Raw genomic sequence first — 24,032 nt, forward strand, 5'->3', positions numbered from 1 at the left:
AGAGCAAATGGGTGCTTTCACCTTCTCCCATGGGCTTGCATCTCTTTGAGAAGACTCAGAGTGATGCTTTCAGCCTTTTTTGTCACCCAGAGTTTCTCAGAAGTTGGACAATTAAAAGAACAATTTCTTTCAAGTAATTAGAGGGCAATTGGGGAAACTTAATCCTGAATCCACGCTTGAAGGCTTTTTCCCCTGCTCCTGTTTGGTTCACAAACAGAACCATCATTCCCAATGTGTTTCGACTGTGTAATTCTGTTTCTAGACAGAAACGAAAAGGAGAACATCTAAAATTTATTCACCAGGAGAAAGTGCTGGTTGAGTCTGTTCTTTCCTCCATATGAACCACAGAACTGTCAACTTTTTAAAATTTAAGTTTTAAAGAAACATCCAATCACTGTAGAGGAATGGCTGGAGTGGCTGAGAGTGCTGGATTGTTTCCATTTTCCTGCTGACTGATTTTGTAGCTCCTGGTTATAGGTCTTGTGTGAATGATCAATCTTCCCTATATTAAGTTTTAACAAAGGATCTTCTCTGTTGTCTGTCGAAAAAAGACTTTTCTGAAACATTAAGTGAAATCATATGCCTTCCAAGCTTACCTCTCTTATTGATTTTAATACTATATTTCCTTCATAGTAAGGCATGACTTATGCGTTTTTCTTGATTCTAAAGGTCTTTTTTCTAACTGGGCCCATCAGCCAAAGCATAAGCAAATACATATTTTTGCCATGCTAATAATAATTTTAAAAAGTAGAAGTAAAAAGATGGAGTGGATAGTGGATAGTCAGTGCCAACCTCCACCTTATTGAATCAGCAATTCTTTTCCAAAAAGGCATAAGGATTGAATTTATCATGTCCAAACGTCATTCTGTTGATTTTTTTTCTTCTTCCTGTAAACCATGCAGAGTACAAAAGGTATCTGTCTAACCATTATAATTTTTTTTTTTTTGAAAACCCTGGTCCTGCACCAGGTATAAAATTATCATCCACTTTCTGGGAACCTGAAATAATTACTGCAACAGTTGAGAACTTTTCCAACTCATTTATATATTATTCACTAGGATGATTGACCTGAAATTTCGCTCATGCCAGAGCCTATAAAACAGGCAGTTTAACAGAATCACTCAGAGGCAGCATTAACACCACATTTCAAACCACTAAATGTGACATATGTACCCATTAACACCCATTCCAAGCAGAGAACATTTCATCTCATCAAGGGAACTACTGGCTAAAATAGGATTAACAGATGAAAATTAAATCAAACCACAACAATAACTTTTTATAATAGGAAAATCTGTGCCCTATTTCAGAGAAAGCAGCTCATATTAGGGTTTTAAACTTTTATTTCACAGTTCTATTCTTCACAGTTAAATGGGTGGGCAGCCCAGATATGATGATATTGCATTACTTAGAAACTGCCAAGCACCTGATAAAGTGTGTAAAGAGTTTACAGAAATAGGGCTGGAGGGGGTGAAGGGATATCTCCTTTCTCCCAGAGAGAGGCCAAATGAAGGTGCATAATGACCTTCAGTTAAGTTTTGTCTCTTTCATCTGCTGGGACCTGAAGAGTCTTTTCTCTAAAAATGTAAAGTTTTAAGAATAATATGCAATTGACAGAAAAAGCTTGCCTTTGGGAAGTATTTTAAAAGATTTTTAGGCTTTCTAAGAGTTTTTAAAAGTGGTTTATTGGGTTGGTTGGGTTAGGGGTTGTTTGGGGGGGGGGCGCATCACTTAAGAGTCAGAGAATAATTTGCAAAAAACAAAGGGCAAGGAAGCAATGAAACACAGCTCTTACACACTCTGGGTACTTAATATTCAAATTATGAAAAGTGCCTTCACCTGCATTCTTATTTAGGTAAACATTGTAGATTTCTGTAAAGCAAGACTGCACCTTGTATCTTCAGGCACCTGTGTGATACCAGATGACAATATCTAATCTTTGGACCCAAGTGAATCCATATGAAACTGTTCAAATGCTACAGACCAAAGCATCTCCTGCCAGAACTTGGCTGTCAAAGTCCATGGACTGAAGAATTTTCTAGCATAGGCAGATGTAAGCAGAAGCTCTGTAACTCAGAACCTGCCTTAATACCATAATTAAAAGTAAAATTAAAACTAAATGTAATGCAATAGTTGTTTATCCTTTATGTGGATAAACAACTATTGCATTACATTTATTATTTATTATTGCATTACATTTACCCAATTAACCAAGCAAGGTGGAAATTGGTCTGACACTTTCAGGACTTCTCAGACCTTACATAGACTGCTAAGACTAGAGGAGCAACAGAATGAAATCTGACTTGCTAAAGTTTCTAAGACAATGTTTGCATGTATTCAAAAAGAAAGGGCAAGACTGCCAATTAGTGTGCATACTAATTTCTTAAATGTAAGAGCATGGTATTAATTCTGTCTTTCCACATAGAGTAGAACTATAACCATAGTTATACTAACTCTCAGGGAAAATATTGCATAACAGCAAGCATTGCCACATCATCAGAACTCCAAAGTTTTGTATATAACCAGCAGAACTTAGAGGTCTACATGGATCTGTAAAAATCCCGACATATAGAAAATGTGGGTGTCTCACAAGTTATGAGATGATCTCTGTATCCAGATTCTGAATTTGTCACGAAACCAGCTGTAAATCTATTTGTGGATTTCATATCTTGTCACAAACTGACACTGTGATTCATTACTTTCATAGAGCAGACAGGGAAAAAAAGAAGAATGACATTAAACTTTAGAATTTTCAAAATCCAGTCATGAATCTAAACTTGGATCCATTATAACCATTCACCAAGTAAAGTGACCTTATGGAAAAAAACATCAATATGGAAAATGATGCGAATTGGTGAAAACAGTAGAAAAACTAAAAATACAGCATACTGAATGTGTAATCAGGGTGCAGCTGTTTCAGAAGAAACAGCTATGCGTTGATTATAAATAGATGAAGCAAAACTTCTAGCCCATTTCTAAAGGCTTCATTCAAGCTTTTCTGGATTGAACTAAATTCTAGGTTCTTACTGATTTTAGAAATCCACCAGTAAAGATACAAGAAATACTAGTTTTTACAGCAAAATCAGTTAAAAAAAAGAAAAATCCTAGATATGAAGAATCCTTTCAGGCCACATATGTTATGATGGAGATTTATGCTACACTAAGTAAATTCATGCCTAAGGGAAGAACTGAAGAATATTTTCTGTGCTGGCACAATATTGTTTTGGCTTCCATGTGTTTTGCAGATGTGTTGATCTCCCATTTGTACTCACCTGTGAGGCATTTCTCATGCCATGGCACAAAAAAAAAAAAAGCCAACAAAACAACCTAAACTAAAGGAACCCTCAGAATTCCAAACAGAGAATACTGGGGGACATACAGGTCATGCAAACACAATGAGAACTGAGGTAATGAATCAGTTTGGGTAAGGCATGAGAGAGCCACAATTCAGGCTGTTAAATACAGGGCACCTGACAATGATATGTTATAACAGAGAGTTTGACCTCTCCTCTCTGAAACATCACTCTTGCTCAGCACTTCTCAGCAGCATTTTGCTGACATGCCACCACAGGCATAGGAATTCACTCACAGCACCACCAGGTGAAAGTGATAGAGCAACCCCTGCACACAGCCACCCCAGCTGGCTCTTTCTGGAAAAACACGGGTGCCTTTCCTCCAGGTGAGATATTGAGAGTATCTGCTAATGACACTATGATTTACAAATTATTCCTTTGTATTTACATCCAAGAAGGCAGCCTGTGATCAATATATAAAGTCATGGAATAGAGCTAAAGAATAATTTTATCTGAAAACAACGTTCCATTTCATCTGAAAACAACGTTCCATTGACAGATTCCATTTCTGGCTGTGGGCAATAGTGGAACAAAGGAGATTAATAGAGTTGAAATGATAAAAAAAGTTATGTGACAACTTGGTTTACCAGTGAAGAATCACCACGGAGAATACGGATTCCTTATCCCAATTCCTTGGGATTGCCCAAGGATTGATGACATAAGAATTGCTTCATTTATTGCTTCTAGTTCAAATTACTCACCTGTTTTTGCATTATGTTTGAGGAGTTATACTCAGCTTCCTGGTCCCACATCAGGCCGCATGCAGCGATCTTCACCAAAAATATTACTCAGTTAGTCAGACATAAAAAATATTGATTTCCAGTTTAAAGTAAGACACTGTTGGGGCTCTGGCTCTTATTAAAATTCCAGTTAGATACTTGTCCAATTTATTTTTAAAGAAGAATCTCTTTTAACTACTTATATTGGAGTTTCACAATTCAACAAAATAACATAAAATCTCATTAAGTCTTCATAGAAAAATAACTTTGCAAAACATTATTTTCTATCTTCAGTATATATGCTCAGTAGGTTGAAATAGATGAAACATGAAAATAGCAGATGTATTAGAGGACATTTAGAAAAAAATAAACAACAACCCAAATCTGTATTCATATTCCCAGACAATTGTGTTATTCAATATGAGAACAGCTACTCTATTGTTCCTGTATTAATTACTATGTGTAATGTCACTGTGTCCTTTTTCCTTTGTATTTCTCAACTTGCAAAATGCAAAATACTGGATGATTTGTTCATGTAGTGCAGTAATGTCCAAAACACAAAATAAGGCAATCTGAAGTAAAACTAACATATGGTATTGTAACACCAAATGGTATAAAATTCAATTTAGGCATCTCCCATCAAGTTATGTTCATTAAAATTCTATGCACATAGTAAGAGAGATCCAGATGGGTAGGAGCAGTTGAGAAATATAATGCTTAGCTGTGTTATGTCTGAAGAAGGGTGGGGATGTTCTCTGTGACTATAGGTTGTGTGCTTACACATCTTTGCAAACTCCTCTCCTCAAAATCACCTAATGCAAAGAACATTTCATAAAGAATATGAGGAAAGCCTCACTGGGGCTTTCATTTTTACAAGATTATCGTATGAAATGTTTCAGACGAATAGCTGGTTTTCTGCCATTTTAATCAGAAAAGCAGTGTTAACCATTCTATCCCAGTCTTGTTTTTTCCTTCAGGTTGTTGATTTGAACTATTAACATGACTGGAGAAAAAAATACGGTGGTGTACTATTTGGTTTAGAGCACCATATACATGAAAACAAACTTCATCTGCAAAATATGATAAAGCAATATTTGAATGTAAAATATAAAAATGAAAGTGTTTGCAGCATGTGATTTTGATACCTCTTTTTTTTCTTCATGTCAGCGGTACTGATGTCTTACAAGTTTTTGGTAACCAAATGTTCCTGCCCTGTACAGCAAGGTCTGCTAATCACCGACCTGCAGAAAGCTCTGTCTCCACTGGCTCATCAGCCAGTAGCTTTGGCAGTGGATACAGCATGGACAGTGAAGGCAGCAGCAGTGCCACGGGAGAGAATAATCTATTTCCCATTCCTAGAATGTAAGGTTTCTCCATTCCTGTATTGTATCCTCCATGAACAATTTCTAGCACTTTCACTGTGCCAGTATTCTTCTTATGTACTTCCTCTGCAGACTTGAGTTATGCAGTAGAATGGCAGCTAAAGGGGGGATTTCCCCACAGTTCGCTCTTTTATTCTGCTTTGTTGAGCATTGAAATGTTAACAACCAATCAAACCTCTGCCTCAACCTTGTGAATTTCTTCCTGTCATGTAGGAGATGTGCTGGTCTCAGCCTTTGATGAAGCATGTATAGATGGGTTTAGCTTATGTATTAAAAGTACAACTATTGTTTGGGAAAGCTTAGTTTAAGTTTTCAGATTTTCCTCCCTCTGTAAAGAGATGTTACTAGTGCAAGGGGAATTCATATTCTGGATACAGCCCAGCTTTTCCCAAGTTTTTAGGAGTTTCAAAAGAATTTCTCAGTTCTTGGCTGGAAAAAGCTTTTTGGTACAGAGTCCCTGTAGGAATTATCAGGCTACTATCAGTGTAATGATCCTATAAAATGATTTAATTTTCCAAATTTTTTACCCAGTTAAGTACTCCACAGAGAAAAGTTTTGACTGGATTTTTTCTCCTCCTCTGCCAGCATGCACCATCATTTACCAATTTCATTTACATTCCGTAATAGGACAAAGTAACTTCTGATCAATTTAGTGATTCTGGCCTGAAAAAATTTTACAGATTGACTGTTCTCAAAGTATTAGTTGATGGTCATTGTTCATTCATTGTCTGCAATAGTTGTTCATATTTCATCTGGAACAAAAAATGTTTGCTTTTTGCTTTTCCCTTGAAGTTTGTGACTAATAAGTCACAAAAGATATAAGCTTCCTAGAAAAACTTGAATGAAGTGAAAATTCTCTAGAATTGTGATATTTCTGAGTATTTATCATTTAATAAATAAAGCACAATGATATTTGCCTACATCTTGTCAGTAACTAAAGGGAAAATAGAGATAAATCTAAGAATTCAATCTCACCTTCAGAACTGAAGTGAACTTAGATTGTAGGGTGCTAATTGTTTGATTTGCATTGGATTTTTCACTCATGTTGTTCTAAGTTAAAAGGGGAAAAAAAAGATGAACTTTGTCTTTGACAAAATCAAAAGAAAAAGAAAATTATTGGGCTGTCATTCCTAGTGAGAAAAGCAAAGATACATAAAATCTTTGTGCACAATAACACAAGATGGAGCTCTCAATAGAAATTTTCTGTTCACACATGCCAAACTTGAGTCCAAATAACATCATTTACTGTGTATTGACTGGCAATGTGACAGTACCTACAGTTCCTTGCTATTTGGCTGACAGACTCATTGGTCTCTTCAGCTTGAAATCAGCCCCACTTCTACTGAAAAGCAGGAGGAAGTCTCCACAGCCTCAGATTTTCTCATAAAAAATTTGTTTTCATGAATTATAGTTAAGTATATAAAATATATCCACGTCTCATTTTTTGTAAGGCCACTTTTTTTTTTTTTATTATGGCATTTTAAACTAAGTTATTTATATGCTTACAGAGTATTTAAAATTACACAGAAAATTTACACAGACAGGACCTGCTTCATTTTCCATGTTAGTTCCCCAGGCTTTACATAGCAGTGTAAGGAAAATGAATGACAAAATAACTGTTTAGCATCAGATCATTCAAGGAGAGAATGTTTAAAATAGATAACTGTTTCCATTTTGAATTCTGTATAAAAATTCTTATTTATCTGAATATATGTATAATTGAAATTCTACTCATCATTTGCACTCACACTGGCTTGATAATGACTTCAGAGACTCTGACCTTGTACACTAATTCAGCAAATCCATACGACCACAGCTTACGATTTGGATGTGAAGTATTAAGAGGGCTAAATATTTTTAAGTATCTTGGCATTTAAATTCTCTTTTGATTATAAGCTCCCTGCTTAGACAAAATTTCTGGTGTATCAATAGAAATTGTTGGATATGCTGAGTTTTACACTCTTTGTTTTAGTCCAAGTGCTTTAACCATAGCAACAATTAGTCTTGAAGAAAAATAAAATAATTAAATAGTTACACCATGGGAATTGTTTGATGAGGTAACTAATTAGAATACTTGCCAATATTAGGTAGCTAGAATTATCAAGGGAAATTAATAATTATTATACAGTTGCATAAATCTGAATATATCTTGTAAATTATTTCTAATTTGTTTTTTTTTTTAAATACTCCTATTATCCAGTTGTAATATTCTTGAAAGCTACTCATGTTCTTATCTCTGATAAAGACCAGATTCTCTATGCTTTTGTGTTGTGTAACACTTTATAGCAGTACATTGGCTGTAAAATAAAATTCATTTTGAATGCAAAGGTGAAAACCAATTTAATGATGTATAATGAATATAACCCTTGGGAGAAATAATTCTTGTATCATATTTGTAAGGATTTAAGAAGCTTTATCTACAGAAGAGGGAAATAGCTTTCAGTTAAAACTGAATATAAAATCACTTGAAAAACTGATCTTATACTAATTTTTTAGTTCTCTGTGAATTTTGAGAACTTCAAACATGAAGTTTTCTTCTCACAGGTTGACACTTTTCTACTCAGGTAGACAAGAACAGTGCTGACCCTTTAACCCCCAAGGAATCACATGCAACTGAAGATGATGCCTTATAGTCTCTATCACAGCAGTCAGCGTCTTAAGGCAAAAAGAAAACTAGAAGCACAAATATTTGAGAGTGATTTTAATCATGCCTTTGAGCTTGCAACAAGTATATTTAAAGACATCTTATATTTTACCTAACTTTCATTGGGTAAAAATAGACATTAAGATTCTAATGAAGGTTCTTTGTACATAAAATTCAGGAAAATAGTGAACTCTAGGGCATGATTTATTCCACTCTGTTTAGGATTAATGTTAAGTTTTCAGAATTGTTTCTTCTGCTAAATCTAAACTATAAAGCAAAGCAATAATTTAGGAAGATGACAACCACAAGTAAGCCTTACCTTTGAAGTAATGGTATGGTAGACCAAATATCAATTTTTATGACTGCTTATTATATATTTCACTGTTGACTATAACAAGATAAAGTGATAAGAGAAGATTTGCAGCCCCAGACTGATGTGGGGCAGGTAGCAAACAGCACCTGATGGATCCATTCTGTAAGCATGTACAGGCTTAGCAAGATGTGACTGCAGCTGCCTTCAAAAGAGAAAAAATATAATACTCTTAAAACAACCAAGCCTCATTAGCTTAGATGTATCCTTGTTTTAGCTCTTATCTTTCTATGGTTTTACTGACAACAGCAACCATATCTTTTCACAGAGGGAAGATGAGCCAGAATGGACAAGATCCAGTGAAGCAGTCGGGAGTGGGAGTGACTGATTCAGAAGGTAAAAAGAAATACAAACAGCTCCACGGTGGTACCCCATCTTTTTAGGAAGGATGTGCCCATTTCTTTGACTTGTCATGATATGAAAAATTAGTCTATGCTCTCTTTGTATTATAGATTAAAATCCTGACCTTCATTTTCTCTAGGGGTCCTTTACACAGAACTCCAGTGTAATGATTCTTCAGTTTAAATGAGAATGGGGTCCTACCTGTATATTTAAAGTAATTAAATAGTTAGATTACAATTAATAATATATAATAATATCTGTCTTCTGGTGTTCATTGCTTTTCAAATAAAACATACAAAGTATGGAGCAGACTCAGTGCTCAGTGGATTTGAAGAATATTTCTAATGCCTATAAGGCTCTATTTTTATAACATTTCAGAATATTTACTTCATAAATCAATTATTAATATTAGTGTTTACATAAAACATTAATTTAAAATAAAAATATTAGCTGAGAAGGTTTGACTGCTGCACTTAATGCAGATGAACTATAATGAAACATTTATTGGATTGGGAAATCCTGAGTGATTTTATTTTGGTATTAATGTGGTGCTGAGAAATAAAAAGACACTGTAATATTGGAGCTGGAAAGCACCAGACAGAATGACTTTCAAAATTTCATAGGGAATGTGGTTATCATTTTCATGTGTAATAATGGAAATACACATGAAAATGGAGAGTGTTTTGTACTGAAGGACATTTTATGAAAATTACATTTCCCTTTACATATGAGGTATATTCTTTCAAGTGTATGTTTATATTGACCTCAAATATAAAACTTAACAACCATGACCTTCATTTTATTATTAAAATAAGACCTTTTTCATTTAGATGCATTTCAATGAAGCTTTGAGTATCAATTAATTAATAAATCAAAATTTATATTTATAATTGATAAATGGACCTTAAGCTTAGTCATTTAAAAAAATCAGGATTTTTCAGGTTTATAGAATCTCTATACATGAGGAAATAATTGCTGTTTCTATATTTGAGGTAAAAGCAATCTAATGTTTCACAGAGCTGAAGAAATCAAATTAGAATTTACAGGTAGATCTTAAAAGGTCTCTTTTCCAAAACAAGAATTCTTAGTCATGTATATGCATTTTACTAAAAATTTCCATACATAATACTCATTAGAAATATTTTATAATTTGCTTTAACAAATATGAAATAATTTTATAATATTCCTATCAAAATTGAATTTTTCAAAAGTATATTTAAGCATTTAAAAACAAAATCTGTATTTAAAAGAGAAATGGTGGGATGAAAATAGGAAGTTGGGAATTTTCCATTTTTATTTTATCATGATGAGTTTTATGCAGATTTATAATTGTAAAAAATATCTTTTCATTATTTTGTTCATCATAAGTTGCCCCTTGGCTTATATCTTGGATCCTTGATTTCAGAGCCTACAAATACAAAATATTTTTATTTCTTATTGGTATTAGTAATTAACCACAAGCCCAAACAAATACAAGCAATAATAAACCAAACAATACCCAAAACACCTTTTGAAACATTCTGAAATGTGTGTATGCAACATTTGGCCCGAAATTACCTTTCCAAAGATGTTTCTTCTTGCCTTCAAAATTTGCAAATGACTTAAGAGCTGCAATTCCCTGATTTTCTCTTACAATGCAATTCACCTCTGCTACCTTGGGAGCTCTAAGTGTTACAACTCCTAGTCTGATAAAATGACTGGTTCTCATTGAGTGTTTTTGCCATTGAGAGAGGCTGGTGCAGGCAGTCTGGATTTCAGTGTCTGATTTCTAGCTGACTAAGAGGGGAAAGGTCAGTGTCAAAGGATAAATTAAACTAAAAGCTGGAAAAAAATCAAGAGCATTTGAGTTTCAGCATGTAAACGTAATTATCTTTTGGGAAAGTAGTTCAAAATTTAGAGGAACTTACGATTAACTGAGAATTACTTCAGTATTATAGATTTATTGTGGCATTCTTTTTATAGATGAATAAAAGAGAATGAAAATCTTAAAATCATGCATTTTCTGTAGTTCACTTACCTGTGTTGTGGACCAGATGAGCTCTGGAGTTAAGCAGAAGCAAATATTCATTCCCACCTTTCATTAACTGTGGAGATCTCCCATAGCTGGCATTTGTATTCTTATTTGCAAATAATGACTTAGAGTTACAGGTAAAACTTTTTAATACTGGTACACTTCTTTTTACATTTTCAGATATTCTTAGGGTACAACTTCTGTAAAAAGTAGCCTTGGGTTAATCTCTTTAAAATGGTGAGGAATAAATTTAGTTGATTGAACATGCAGTTCTACTGCTGTGTGAAATGTTTTAGTCATCCAAGTCATCCACACAGGCCTGACAAATCTGGCAGGGGACTCAGAGGATCTTTAAACCAGTAGATGCAGGCAAAGAAATGTGAGATCCTAAAATGACAATGAGAACTGGTTTCTGGGTGCCTGAAACAAAACTGTAGCAACAGGGCTTGAGTTCAGCTCATGGAGATATGACAACAGAATTTAGGCAATTACATAAGTGCAATCTCCAGGGAAAAAATGCTCATTTTGTAATTGTTTGCCCACATGTGTTAATGTTTTGTTGGGAATAGTTTTTGTGCTATTAACATATATCAGGATAGTTTTAAGTAAATACTGGAAAACAGTGCTAATTACTTTGCTGGCATGACCAAATGGTCAATATAAACAATTGTGATTCTGTCTATGATAATCTTTGTTTCTCTGAATATATTCTCTTCTAATAGTCTGTATTTTTGTACTACTTAATAATATAAAAAAATCAGAGTTTTGTTCTTGGACACTGTATTAGTTATTTTTATGATATGCATTGTTGCATGCTATCTTACTCTGGGCATTCTGCCCTGAGCAGATGAAATACTTCATCTTCTTAAGCTTCAGTGAATCTTATTATACATATTTTGGTCTCCATTAAGTTATGCAAGCCAATTTCTGTATTTGTTTCAGAAAGTGCAATATACCTTGTTCAAAGATTTCTTATAACATGGTTAAAGTATTACAGACATTATAAAAAACTCAATTTCATCCATGTAAAGATTGAAACTAACAATTAAAACCACATGATTAATATCTTGATTCAGTTGTAGATCATGATTGGAATATCTGTCCTATGAAGTTCCTCAGTTGCTCAATAAGCTCCAGATGGTATTTCCCACCTACCAACCATTTATCCATTTAAAAAATATATGGGGAAAATATTTCCATACATTTTATAAGTTTGAATCTGCTAGGTAATCCCAAGATGCTATTTCTTCTAACAGGAGAAAGATATCTAGATATAAATAGCATTATCATGGAAATGTTGTATCTTCTCCTGTTGAAGATTCTGTATGCATGCAAAATATCATTCCTCAATCATTCCTCAGTCCTCAACCACTGAGGTTCATCTCAAGCAAAGACTCTTTTAGGAGTATGTCAGGGGTTTTTTTGAGTGAGAACTCACAGTGCTTCTGTCATCCTCTGTGGCTGGCCTTATTGCTGTGAGGATTTTCAGTCAGAAAATTGTAATCTTTCTACAAGAGCAGTGCAGCACCTCACCCAAATCTTCCACGACAGGGGTTTTTTTCTACCTTTCTTTTTTCTTTTTTTTTTTTTTATTACCCTCCACTCCATGTCCTGAATACCAAAATCTTCTGTTCACTGTCCAGCCACATCTCAAAGGTTCATTTTATGGCCTTTCCAGTGGTCCTTTGAGCCTCATACTTTGAGTGTAATTAAAAAAGTTCTCTGAGTAAGAAACTGTCTCCCTCTACAGATGATTGAACCTGAACAGAAAGTTTCAGAATGTTCTAGTAAAGGCCCAGTAAATATATTCCCATAGGACAACAGAAGGAATAGATTTGTATTATTTGAAAATCTAAAGGGGCACACATACTTACTGAATTTCTACAAAATTATATGTTAGAGATATGTTCTCATTCAGTATAACCTTTGGTGAACTCTTGCAAGAGTTTTCCTTTTTTAAATTTTTTTGGTCATGCTAGTAATTTGCATAAATTAGAGGTTAAAGGAAATAAAAACAACAAAAAGCAAGTGCAACAACAAGAAGATCCCAACATATTCTGTGATCATATTTTAACAAGCAAATTTTACTGTGGATTTAATTTCATGTATTCAGAGTAGTTTAAGATGAAAAAAAACCTTTTTTCTTAATTTTCTTAATTTCTTGAGCTCTGTGGTTCATCAGCCAAAATAATAAACAAAGAAATTCAGAATGGTTTAATTTCTTATCACTGTATTTCAATAATATAGGCAGTCTAATCTTTATTTATAACAAAAATTGCTGAAATTCTACAGAAAGCTTAAAACATGCTAGGAAGTCATTCTAATAAGATTTTGGAAAGGAGAATGACCCTCTGACTGGTAATAATTTCACTTGTAAATGTTCCTTTATAGCTTTCTGAACCATCCTAGTGAAATTTTCATCCATCCTTTCTGCACAGAATAGACCCTGGAGCAAATTGTCTTGCAAACTGTTTCACACTGTTTCTCCTGAAGAGGAGCACCCAGGAGTGATAAGTGGATTAGCTCTCTTGAGTAAAGCAAGGCATGAAACAAACTGGCAGAATAGGCACAGCTAACCAATGCCATATTCTTCAGAGTAATTCAAACTCAGAGAAAAGAATTCATTTTTACTTACTCTTAAATTAGGCTAGAGCAACACTCTTTAAACCTCAGGATTCATTGTACTATGACTGAGAACAGGCTGAGGGCTTGCTGCATCTCACACCTTAAACCAGCATTTTGATTTCTTTTAAATCCAAAGGTTGAAATATCAGAAATATAACATTATTCCTTATGAGGATGTTCAGAGAAAAATGCCCTAATATTGGACCTTCAAATTGAAAGTTTTAGGAGGAGAAAAAGGGTAGATGAAGAAAGTTATTAACAGATAATTATGATACAGTTACTGAGATTTGCAAATGCTTTTGTATATGCAAAAGTCTATACTTTGATAGAGTCCAGGCTAAAAAGAGCAGGTTTACTACAGGTGAGAAAATTTCTTACTATACAATAGTCAGAGACAGAGCACCTCTCCTGGTGCACCTCTCCTCAGCACAGGCTGAGAGAGTTGGGGCTGTCCAGCCTGGAGGAAAGAAGACTCTGAGGAGACCTTGTTGTAGCTTGAAATAGATAAAGGGGACTTACAAATATGAAAAAACATTTACCAGGGCCTGCAGTGACAACGGTTTCAAATTGGGAGTAGATTTACATTGAATTTGTGAGGCACTGGATCAGGTTTCCCAGAGGACTGATGGATGCCCTAACCCTGGAAGCATTCAAGGACAGGTTGAACACTGAGGGTTTGAGCAGCCTGGTCTAGTGCAAGGGGTTGGAAGCAGATGATCTTTAAAGACCCCTTCCAACCCAAACCGTTCTATGACTGTTTGCCATGAAAGAGTTGACAAGGATTTTTGAAGGGCTCAACACACAAACTGCAGATGAGCCTGCTTGGTGCGAGTGGTGTTCTGGGAGCTGCTGTCCATTCAGGTGTTTGACAACTACAGAAGTAAAAACATTTCTGTCCTTCAGCAGTGATTTCTTCTGTACCTTTGATTAGGAGCATCAGGCACCCACATTTCACACACTTCATCCAGTGTTTTGTTTCAAACAGATAGGTCAGCAACTCTGTGCCAGGAAAATTCCACTTTTTAGTTTCTTTTCATTGTTTCAACTACTGAAGCAAGAAGAGAATTTCAGATGTACAGCACTGGGTAGCAAAAATCTGAGAACTGTTATTTCCAAAGAAAATTGCAAATATAATTACATAGCATACAACTGCTCATTTCTATATTTATGTCAGGAAGTGACTGAATAGACAGAGGAACTGTGAATTCACATGCTGGAGTAGTCTTCAATTTACCTACAAATCATAAAATAGTACATATTTATTTATTTTTAAATTTAATTAAATTGAACTAAGCTGAAAATTTTTATTTTCTGTAACATGACTCCTGAGTCCTAGCAGTATAAAGAACAGATAAAGAATAATATATAGAGCAGTAATAAATGACAAAGTCAGAAACAGTGACTTTCACCATGGTGAAGAATAGTTCCATGTTTTTGGACCAAGGATTAAACCAATTCTTTTTAAGGCCTTTTTAGATTGGTATCTCAAAAACACAGGAAGCATCAGCTATTTAGGTCAAATACTATCTTTGACGTTTGGTCCCCTCCCACTACTCAAATAATTCTGGATTTTTGCTCATTTAATCCTAACATATACCAAAATGTATGAGAACCTGGAAAAAGTCTGGAATTGCAAGTATTTTTTTTGAATCAACAGAGTCTTTTACTGACTATGAGACTGCTGACTGGATTCTAATGGATATTGACCATGGATGTAAAGAGAAATATAGACAATCTGAAATGTTACCAACGTTTCATCATCAGTCAGATTACCACTGACTTGAACAGTGGTTGAATTGTATTTTTTTAGTTTTGAGTTCATGTCATGTACATAGCAAAAGAAGTTGCTGCACATTCTCATTGCCTTTCCTCAAGAGCAATATAAACATGTTAATCTATTTTTAAAAACCCATTCTTAGTGTCTGTAATACCTGCTTTTATAGCCCTGTTGTCCTTCTGATTTACATGTGGAAAACATTTGGTTTTTTTTCAAAATAAAATACTACTGATTAAGATGTAATCCTTTCCCAGAAGGATATCTAATTAAAAGAAGAAGAACTGCCAAACTTCTCTACTATCTCTGTAAATAAAAGGGCTGATATTCAACCTGACTTTGTTTAAACGGTCTTTAATATAAACTCAGAACCTTGCTTTTCTGCCAATACCTTCTAACAAGGGTCTGCTACTACTTGACACTATAATTTTAATCAATTCTAACAAAATTTAAAGCAGAAAATACCAGCAAGGATAATTTCTCACATGAGCAGCTGCTACATTACAGAGCAAAAAAAGGACATAAGAGAATAGAAAACAAGTACTGAAAGCACTTGCAGATAGCCTGTCATATGCTGATTTTAAGAATTTAAAAGATCAGATACACTTTTCTGTCACAAGGGATCCTTAAGCAATGAGTCAGGCCTATGCACTGACAGAAGTCCTTATCCCCTCTCGTTTTTTAAAAAGAAATCTATATTTTATACATGCCCCCTTAAGGTAGCAATAGCCTTACTACTAATGCCTAAAACCCAAACTTTAAAAACTGAGTCAAGATAAACAACAGCAGCCTTATAAACCAAAGCATTATCAGCTTCCTCTCTAAACTCTGAGAGGTATTATTTTATCTATCCCCAATTGGCCCCACATTCTAATTTCCCACCTGGCTCTCCAGTAATAATTGGAGCAATTAGTTCTGCCTTCCTGAGGTACTTGCCAGTATAATCCAGCTGGTTTTCCTAAAAAGAAGCAGAAAGAATTTAAATAAGAAAAAAGTTTACAGCCAGAGATAAAAAAATCGAGGAAAAGAAGGACAAGTTCTGTATTATTGTATCCACATCACAAACAACATTGATTTAAAGTGCTACAAATCAGCCTATTTCTGAACTGTCACTGTAAAGTGTCATCAAAAGAAAAGTAAATAATCCAGGGAAACTGTGCTTAACTGGTAGCTGGTCTGCAGTTTCTGCAGTTCTGAGTTCTGTATAACTTTGACTAAAAGGCTATTAGAATTTAAATTCTGTCTCAAGATAATTATAAAACAAAGTGGTTTTTTAAAGTTTTAGTTTTAAAAAGTCTGCTTTTCCCATGGGATCTATTTAAATTTTTTAAAAAAATTGCTAAGACAAATGAAGCAACAAAAAATCTGAAAAGCGCAAATATTTGTTCTGAAAACCGAAATATCACACCTTTGAAGTGATACTTCAGTAATCACCTGGAAAGGTAATTTGCTTGCTTAATATTATTAATAACTTTTATTGCCCCAGCTTTTAAATACATTTCTCTTGACATAAAGCTTTTTGGAACTTTCAGAAAGCTTCTTTTTGTGACTTCTTGGAGTTGCAATGAGCTCAGGATGTCTGAGCTTGGAATCAGAATGCTAGTAAGTCCATCAAAAAATTAAAAAATATATATAGTTTAATTTCAGAACTAAAAAATATTTGCAGAATTCTGGAACTTATCTCTTTTAATAAGATGTGGTTATGAAGGAAATCTGATTTAATACTACCTGGCACATTTAGTATAAATAATCAGTTAATAATGAAGACTGTCAACACTGGAAAGCAAGAAAAGGGATCCCCCCACCAAAACTGAGCGAGGGTGAAGGTGCTGGAGTGTGTTTAGCCGAACCTGAGCCATGTCTGAAGAAGGGCTGCTTCATCTAGTGAGAAATTTAAAACAGAAACAGAGTCACTTTCCATGATAAATGTTCATTTATGATCAGTAAAAGTCAGGTTGAGGCATTAATATGATAGTAGGTGAATTGCTAAATCCTAAATGGTTTCCCCTCTGTCATGAAACTGAAACTAGGACTTAACAAGTAGGGCTTTTAAATGTCACTTTCCTGGAATATTCAGGTGATCTTTTCAGCACTATGATTATAATATGGAATTTTGTGCATGCTCCAAGGGAAAAGAAGTAAGCAAAATAGATCTGTTCTAAAGTCAATACTCAAATACATATAGACTATTCAGCAGTAGCAATGATGTTAAGGGGACTTCAAGAGATCATCCCAATGATTCAAGGCACAATATTGTTCCTAAAAGGCTTAACTTGCACCAAAAATTCTTAGTGTTGATAGAGACATCACAGCTTCATCATCTGTTCTATTGATTGATTATCTTTAACAGTAATATGCTTTTCCTATGTTCTAGTCCAGTTGCTTGATGAAATTAATACTCAAGGTCAGAAATAAGAATCCAAATCCAAGATCTTCCATTCATAAATATAGCATATTTTATAAAGCACTTCCTGTAAATGGATTATTCTAAGCTTGCCTACAAATGATAACACAGCTGTTCCTATGGAATAGTTCTGTATTCGAACTTCACTTTTGCTGTATTTATTTGAAAGGTTACAGAAACCCAAAACCAAGATTTTCATAACTTGTTTCTATACTAGAGAGTCCTTTACAGCTCCTTAATGTCTTAAGATTCTTAAAGTTTTTTTAGGCTAATTTATAACTTAGAAATCAAACTATTATCCTAGGGATTTAGAAAAGAGGTTTTTTGTTTACCCTTCCATATTCTTGACTACAACCCTTTTTTTGGACTGATATTCAAACTTTTACTTTGGAATGCTGCTTAAATGCAAATAAATCTAGAGCCTTTCCAGGTGGGATCACATGGCAAGCTAAAATTAAACTTCAGCTGATCTTCATTCTAGCATGTGAGAGTCCTCAAAATTATTGGACTGTAAACTGTGTTCCAAGAGAGAAGGCTTTAAAAATCAGTGCATGAGAATGAATATAAATATTTCCTATGATGACAATGCCTGGATATGTCCAAGTCTTGTGGTAGAGAGTGTATTTTCATATCTATAGCTAGAAACTCCTGCTTTGTCCCCACTTAATTTATAGATTAATTTGCTTTCCATAATGTTCATTACTGCATCCTGTGATAGCAGTCTTACAGGCTTGCAGCTCTAATGAAATGTGTTATCCACTGCTGCAGTATGTGAATAATGGCTTGTCCGTTAAGGGAGGGATTTGGTGTGGGTATTTCTTATAAAGAATTCCTAACAGTGTGTCCTGTGAAGACATTTGTAATTTCGTTAGGCTGTTATATGTTGGTCTTGCCTTTTGTGCATTATTTATTCTGACATTACTAGGCTATGACTGGAAGGGAATCAAATGGACAGAAGACTAGACAAATCTAGTAAAAAGAAATTTACTCTGTGTGTAGAACCTGAGACAAAAGTTTATTTATCCTTATCTGCAAAGGGATTCAGGGTCTTCAAGCATAGGTGTATTCTGCTGTTTGAAATACTCCATTTTTCTGCCTCAAACCAGTTACTGCTTCAGCAAGTTATGGGTATCCCATAGATTCCTAATCAAATCTGCCATTTCAGATCAGCCAGTCCTTTTCCTTTGGTTAGGAACCAAAATATTATAATGAAAATTTAAAGCATTTATTTTAGCTTCCTTATCTAATGCTTAAGAGGGCCATATCAGATGAGATTAGTGCTCCAAATGATCTGGGTGGCATGTGTAGTGATGCCATCCATTGCAGAAGTCTTTATTTTCTGAAAACACCCTTTGGTATGTTTTCTTTCTGTCATACCTTCTTTTTTAATATTTCTTTAGATTTTTTTTTTTGTCTGCCATATTGGCTTTGCACTCTGACTGTTTGTGGTGTGATAACAACATGACTGAATTTGCATGCCTTGGAAAATGCACAAATCTTCTGGAGATCAGCTGGGTCAAACATCTGATTCTTACACCTGCCTTCACTTTTCACACCTCTGTAGTACCTACAGGTAGACATTCTTTTCAGAAGCCTGCTAACATGCTGCCTACAGTAATTAGTCAGTTTGGGTGATTTACCAGTCCCATGTGTAACTTGCATCAATGCCTGCTGAGTGTGCTTTGGATTCTTGCTGTTTCCTCCTGCTGCTCATCCAATATCTATAGCATTATCCACCAGCCTCCTGGTTGCCTTGGCTGTGCCTGGCTGGGTGTTTAGCTTCTTAGAAACACATTCAAATTCGTGGAACACTCTCTTATATTCTTGAAGGAATTGGATTCCCACTGATCTGTATGCAATTATTTGCCTCTTCTATAAGCTGTGCCCTTCTGGCTAGTCTGATCGTCTGAAAAGTTCCTTTTTCTTGGCAAGTAAAAGAGAGAAAAGGGGATCTTCCCAGCCTGTCTCTGGACATTTGTGAGACTTACAAAAAAGACGCCTATCTCATTGTTTATATGTTAGTTTTAAGATTATTTTGGGTTTCATTTATATTTTAAAGCAGTATGCAAGTCTCAAACTTTATAGAGACATTTTCCCCATAGTTTTATATTTGAAAAAGTGAAGTCTACACAATATCTATGCTGAGTATCTTCCTTCCTACTTGGTACATCCTTTTCAAACACATCCACAAAGCAAAGTTATCTAAATTCCTGTCAAATTGTAGTACAGATTATTATGATTCAGAAACTATCAGTGTAACAATAGGTTTTTAAAGCCCGTGATTAATCTATACATGAAAGCTGCCATTTCCAAATAAAGGAATTTAATAGTGTTAGAAAAAGAATAAAAGAAAAATAACATGAGAATTTTTTTTCCTGTTGGTGAACATTTTGGACACAAAAGGAGTTTTCATAGCAATAGTTAAATGGAATTTAGTAAGCATATCCTAGGAGATGCTCTTCACCTCTCCTAGCAACCACACCTTACCTAGATGTTGTTCCACTGATTAAAGGAGCTACTCCAGATATGCAAAATTATAGAAAGAAAATGATATATTGAAGACACTCACCTTCAGAAAATGGGTATACTTGGAAAAATCCTGCAGCATGAGAAATAGATTTTTACAATTTGTCTTCAGTAGTGGAGACAATACCAAAGCATACTGTTTTCCAACAGCAACCAGAAAGGCAGCATGAGTGAGGCAAAGCCAGTTTTTCTAGCAACATTTCTCATTCTCTGGAAAAAAAACCCCCAGCAACTAATGTGTCATTGTACACTGCTTTTTTCCCCAAACTCTTGAAATTGTCTTGTTGAATCTACCTTCTTGTATGCAAGTACAGATTTATCAAGGAGGAAAGGTAAAGAGGCCATAACCTTTCCATAAATGTCTCATTATTTTGGCTATCTGCTTTCTTACATTATAAGGAAAAACCACTCTGATATCATAGCTACATCCAACTATAATATGACAAATCATTTCCCTCTTTATTGGCAGCATCTACTGCCCTCGGGTTAGTTGTTCTGAATAAAATTCCAAAATTAAATATTGCTGTTTTCTTGTTGAACAAAGCTGACTAATTTATTTCAAGTACAGTTTTCTGCCACTGGCTAAGGATTCTAAATTGAAGACAGCTTGAAAAATGGATATAATAGGAAGTGATGCAAATCCTGAAAGAAAGAACACCCACACAAACAACAAACACATCCTTTTTTCTCTGCCCCTCTCTGGGATCAACTGAATATGTGGGTACATATTTAAAGCACTGACCAAAGTTAATAATTATTCCAATTTCTGCTAGTTTTGAGCAGCAAGTTCTTTCTTGAGGATACTATGTCTGTTACGATCATGGACTTAAGTAAAAAAAAAACCAAACAACAACAGATCTTTTGGATGCATTTTGTGAATTTATCTACATTATTATTTTTATGTTAATAATCCAAATTACACCATAGCAGATTTTTTTTCATAAAAAAGGTCCTAAAAATTATCTGAGCAGATTGCCTAAAGAAATTATATGTTTTGATGAAGTTTTACCTTTCTAATTAAAACAATCCCAACAAATTTTAGGAAGTGATTAATAAATTTGGCATCTTCCTTAGTTTCCAAATTAATAATTTGAATTAATAATGATCTTTATAATGCAGTCCCTTGTAATGGCAAAATGAGATTTCCAATACATTCTCAACTAAATGAAGATTTTTAAGCTTTGTATGAACACTTGTTTTATGGTACCAAGTTACCTTTGATGGTTAGCAGAGGAACTTCAAGGTTTCCATGTCATTTGAAATCCACTGTAAGTGGAAAGATGGAGCTTCTATCTGGAAACTTTAAATAATGCACACTGGGCATTCTGTCCTTCCATCTGTTCTGATGGCCTTTAAATATCTCCAGTGAAGGAGACTCCACACTCTCTCTGGACAATCTGTTCCACAGCTTGGTCACCCACAAAATAAAGAAGTACTTCCTCATGTTCAGGTGGAACTTGCTGTGCATGAGTTTCTGCCGTTGCTCTTGTCCTTTTGCTCAGCACCACTGAACAGAGCTCGGTCCATCCTTCCATCACCATCCCTTCAGATACTGACAGACATTGGTGATGTCTTCTCTCAGGCGTCTCTTTTCAAAGCTGCATAGGCCCAATTCTCACAGCTGTTCCTCATGAGAGGAAATAATTTTTATGACTTAATCGACTGCTCCAGGATCTCTATGTCTCTCTTCTACTGAAGACCCCAGAACAAGACACAGGACAAGAACTAGGACAGCATATGTGGCTTCACAAGGGCCGAGTAGTTGGGCAGGATCACCTTCCTCAGCCTGCTGGTAATGAAGGCTCTTCCATTGGCCTTCTTGGCACAATTATGCAGAGCTAATTGTCCACCAGGACTCCTAGTTCCTTCTCTGTAGAGCTGCCTTCCAGCAGGTGTAATCTCTGCGCCTGCCCAGGTGCAGGACCCTGCATTTGCCTCCATTGAGTTCCAGAAGGTTCTTCTCTGCCCGACTCTCCAGGCTGTTGGGGTCCATCTGAAGGGCTGCACAGCCCTCTGGGGAATTGGCCACTCCTCCCAGCCTTGTGTCATCAGCCAACCTGCTGGAAGTATCTACCCCTTCATCTAAGTTGAACAAGATTGGACCCAGTATCAAAACCCTTGTGGGATATCACTTGTTGCAGGTTTTCATCCAGGTCTCTGTGCCACAGATCAAAACCCCCTGAGCTCTGCTGTTCAGCCAGTTCTCTGCCCATCTCACCATCCCCTTGTCCAGCCTTCACTTAATGACTTTGTCTATGAGGATATCGTGGGAGATAGCATCAAACACCTTACTGAAGTCTGGTGAGCAACATTCCACTGCTCTCCCCTCATCTATCCAGACAGGTTTTGGAATTCAAGTGATGCTTGTGACAGGAGAGACTGCCTTCAGTGAATTAAGTGAAGCTTTACTGCTGGAATTCAGTATTGCCCAATTTGAGTTCTGCAATAAATTCTGAAACAAATTAATATATTTCATTGCATTGTGCAGGAAACATTGCTTCACTTCTGTATGAATTATATAAAATTTATACATGATCATGACACACATAGATGACATAAACAGCCAAGTAGATGTAGTGGCCTAAATGAATAATGTTTAACAGTTTAGGTTGGGGTGCACTTCATGAAAGTCATGGAAATTTCAGCAGCCTAATAGTTGCATGAAAGAAGAGGGATCACAATGAGAATTTTTCAAGTATGTGAAAAATACAGGAGTGCTGCTGGAGAATGCAAAAAAAAAAATACATTGGAATAATTTAGATGACTTAGCAACTAAAGTTCTGCAAATGATTACTGAAGGTGGGCAGTCTGTCCATTGAGCAAACCTGAGCTAAGATTCAACAGCTTTTACTCTGTTAGTTAGAGTAGCAACATTTTTGTCCTACTCTATAGGCGATCTTTAACTCCCCAGGGTATCACAGGGCTGATTCACTGTACTGTATTTACTTTAAATTAGCAGAACTATATTTCAGAAAGTTGTTTACATAAATGTAAGGAATCCTTTGTGACATAAACTTTTTGGAAGTCAGATAGCTTGTCTTGTCTTCACAGAAATTTCCAAAGCATGTAATTTTTTTGCTTCCCTAGTTGGTTTCTGTACTGATGCTAGTGGCATTTTTTGTGTCTTTTTTTCCTTTTTTATTGCAGTAAATTTTGAAAGGGAAGGTAGGATCTATGAACCATTTCAAGTGGAAAATTTGTATAATAGTACATGATAGGATCAAAACCATTATCAGCAATTTTAAATTAACTTACATAACTCTAACTTCATCAACTTTAATTTGAGCCCAAATATTTAGACCTGATTGGTTCAACAAGCAAATACTTTGTGCTGAGGCAAGGTAGATTCCTAAGATTAAGTCTACTTCAATGATATATATGCTTACATTTGAACAAATGAACATGTATTCATACACATGTGTTAGGATCCGATTATCAAAAGATGCTTCTGCCCAAATTAAGGTGCAAATGAGATCATATGCCAATGTCAGGAGTATGAATTTTATTGAAGTGTAGATGTGTGGTAGGGAGGGCAGAGAGAGAAGAGAGAAATATTAAGTAGAAATGCAGTCACCACCACATGGATTGCTGTGGCATTCTTCCTGCCCTTCCTCCTCTGGTCTTCTCGCTGCTGGAGGTATATATTTTATAAAATCTAACTCCCAGCTATCTGCAGAATCTAGATGCTGTTCCCACAGCTTGGGCTGGCATGTGTAAAAGGACTTTCTTCCTTTCTCACAGTTTGCCATGGTGGAATTTTTGTCCAGATAAGTTACCCAGATCTGCCTCAGGCTGGCATCTCCCTATTGTTGCCTTCTGCACTTATTGCAAGTTCCCATATCACAGTGGGGTTTTGTCCAGTGGGCTAATTCCAAGCCTTCA

General features: G+C 35.3%; 1 protein-coding gene across 3 annotated transcripts in view; it reads left to right on the forward strand.

Moving 5' to 3' along the window:
- PCLO (piccolo presynaptic cytomatrix protein) overlaps positions 1 to 24,032 on the forward strand; it is a 319,301-nt gene that overhangs the window by 268,364 nt on the left and 26,905 nt on the right. For all 3 annotated transcript variants that reach the window (XM_054272240.1, XM_054272259.1, XM_054272249.1), the window contains 2 exons: positions 5,293 to 5,434; positions 8,737 to 8,804. In XM_054272240.1, coding sequence (XP_054128215.1) covers positions 5,293 to 5,434; positions 8,737 to 8,804 — 210 coding nt within the window. The remainder of the gene's footprint in view (positions 1 to 5,292; positions 5,435 to 8,736; positions 8,805 to 24,032) is intronic.

This window comes from Melozone crissalis, unplaced genomic scaffold, assembly GCF_028551555.1.
Source record: "Melozone crissalis strain CALT ecotype California unplaced genomic scaffold, PUWL_Pcris_2 ptg000004l_1, whole genome shotgun sequence".
Lineage (NCBI taxonomy): Eukaryota > Metazoa > Chordata > Aves > Passeriformes > Passerellidae > Melozone > Melozone crissalis.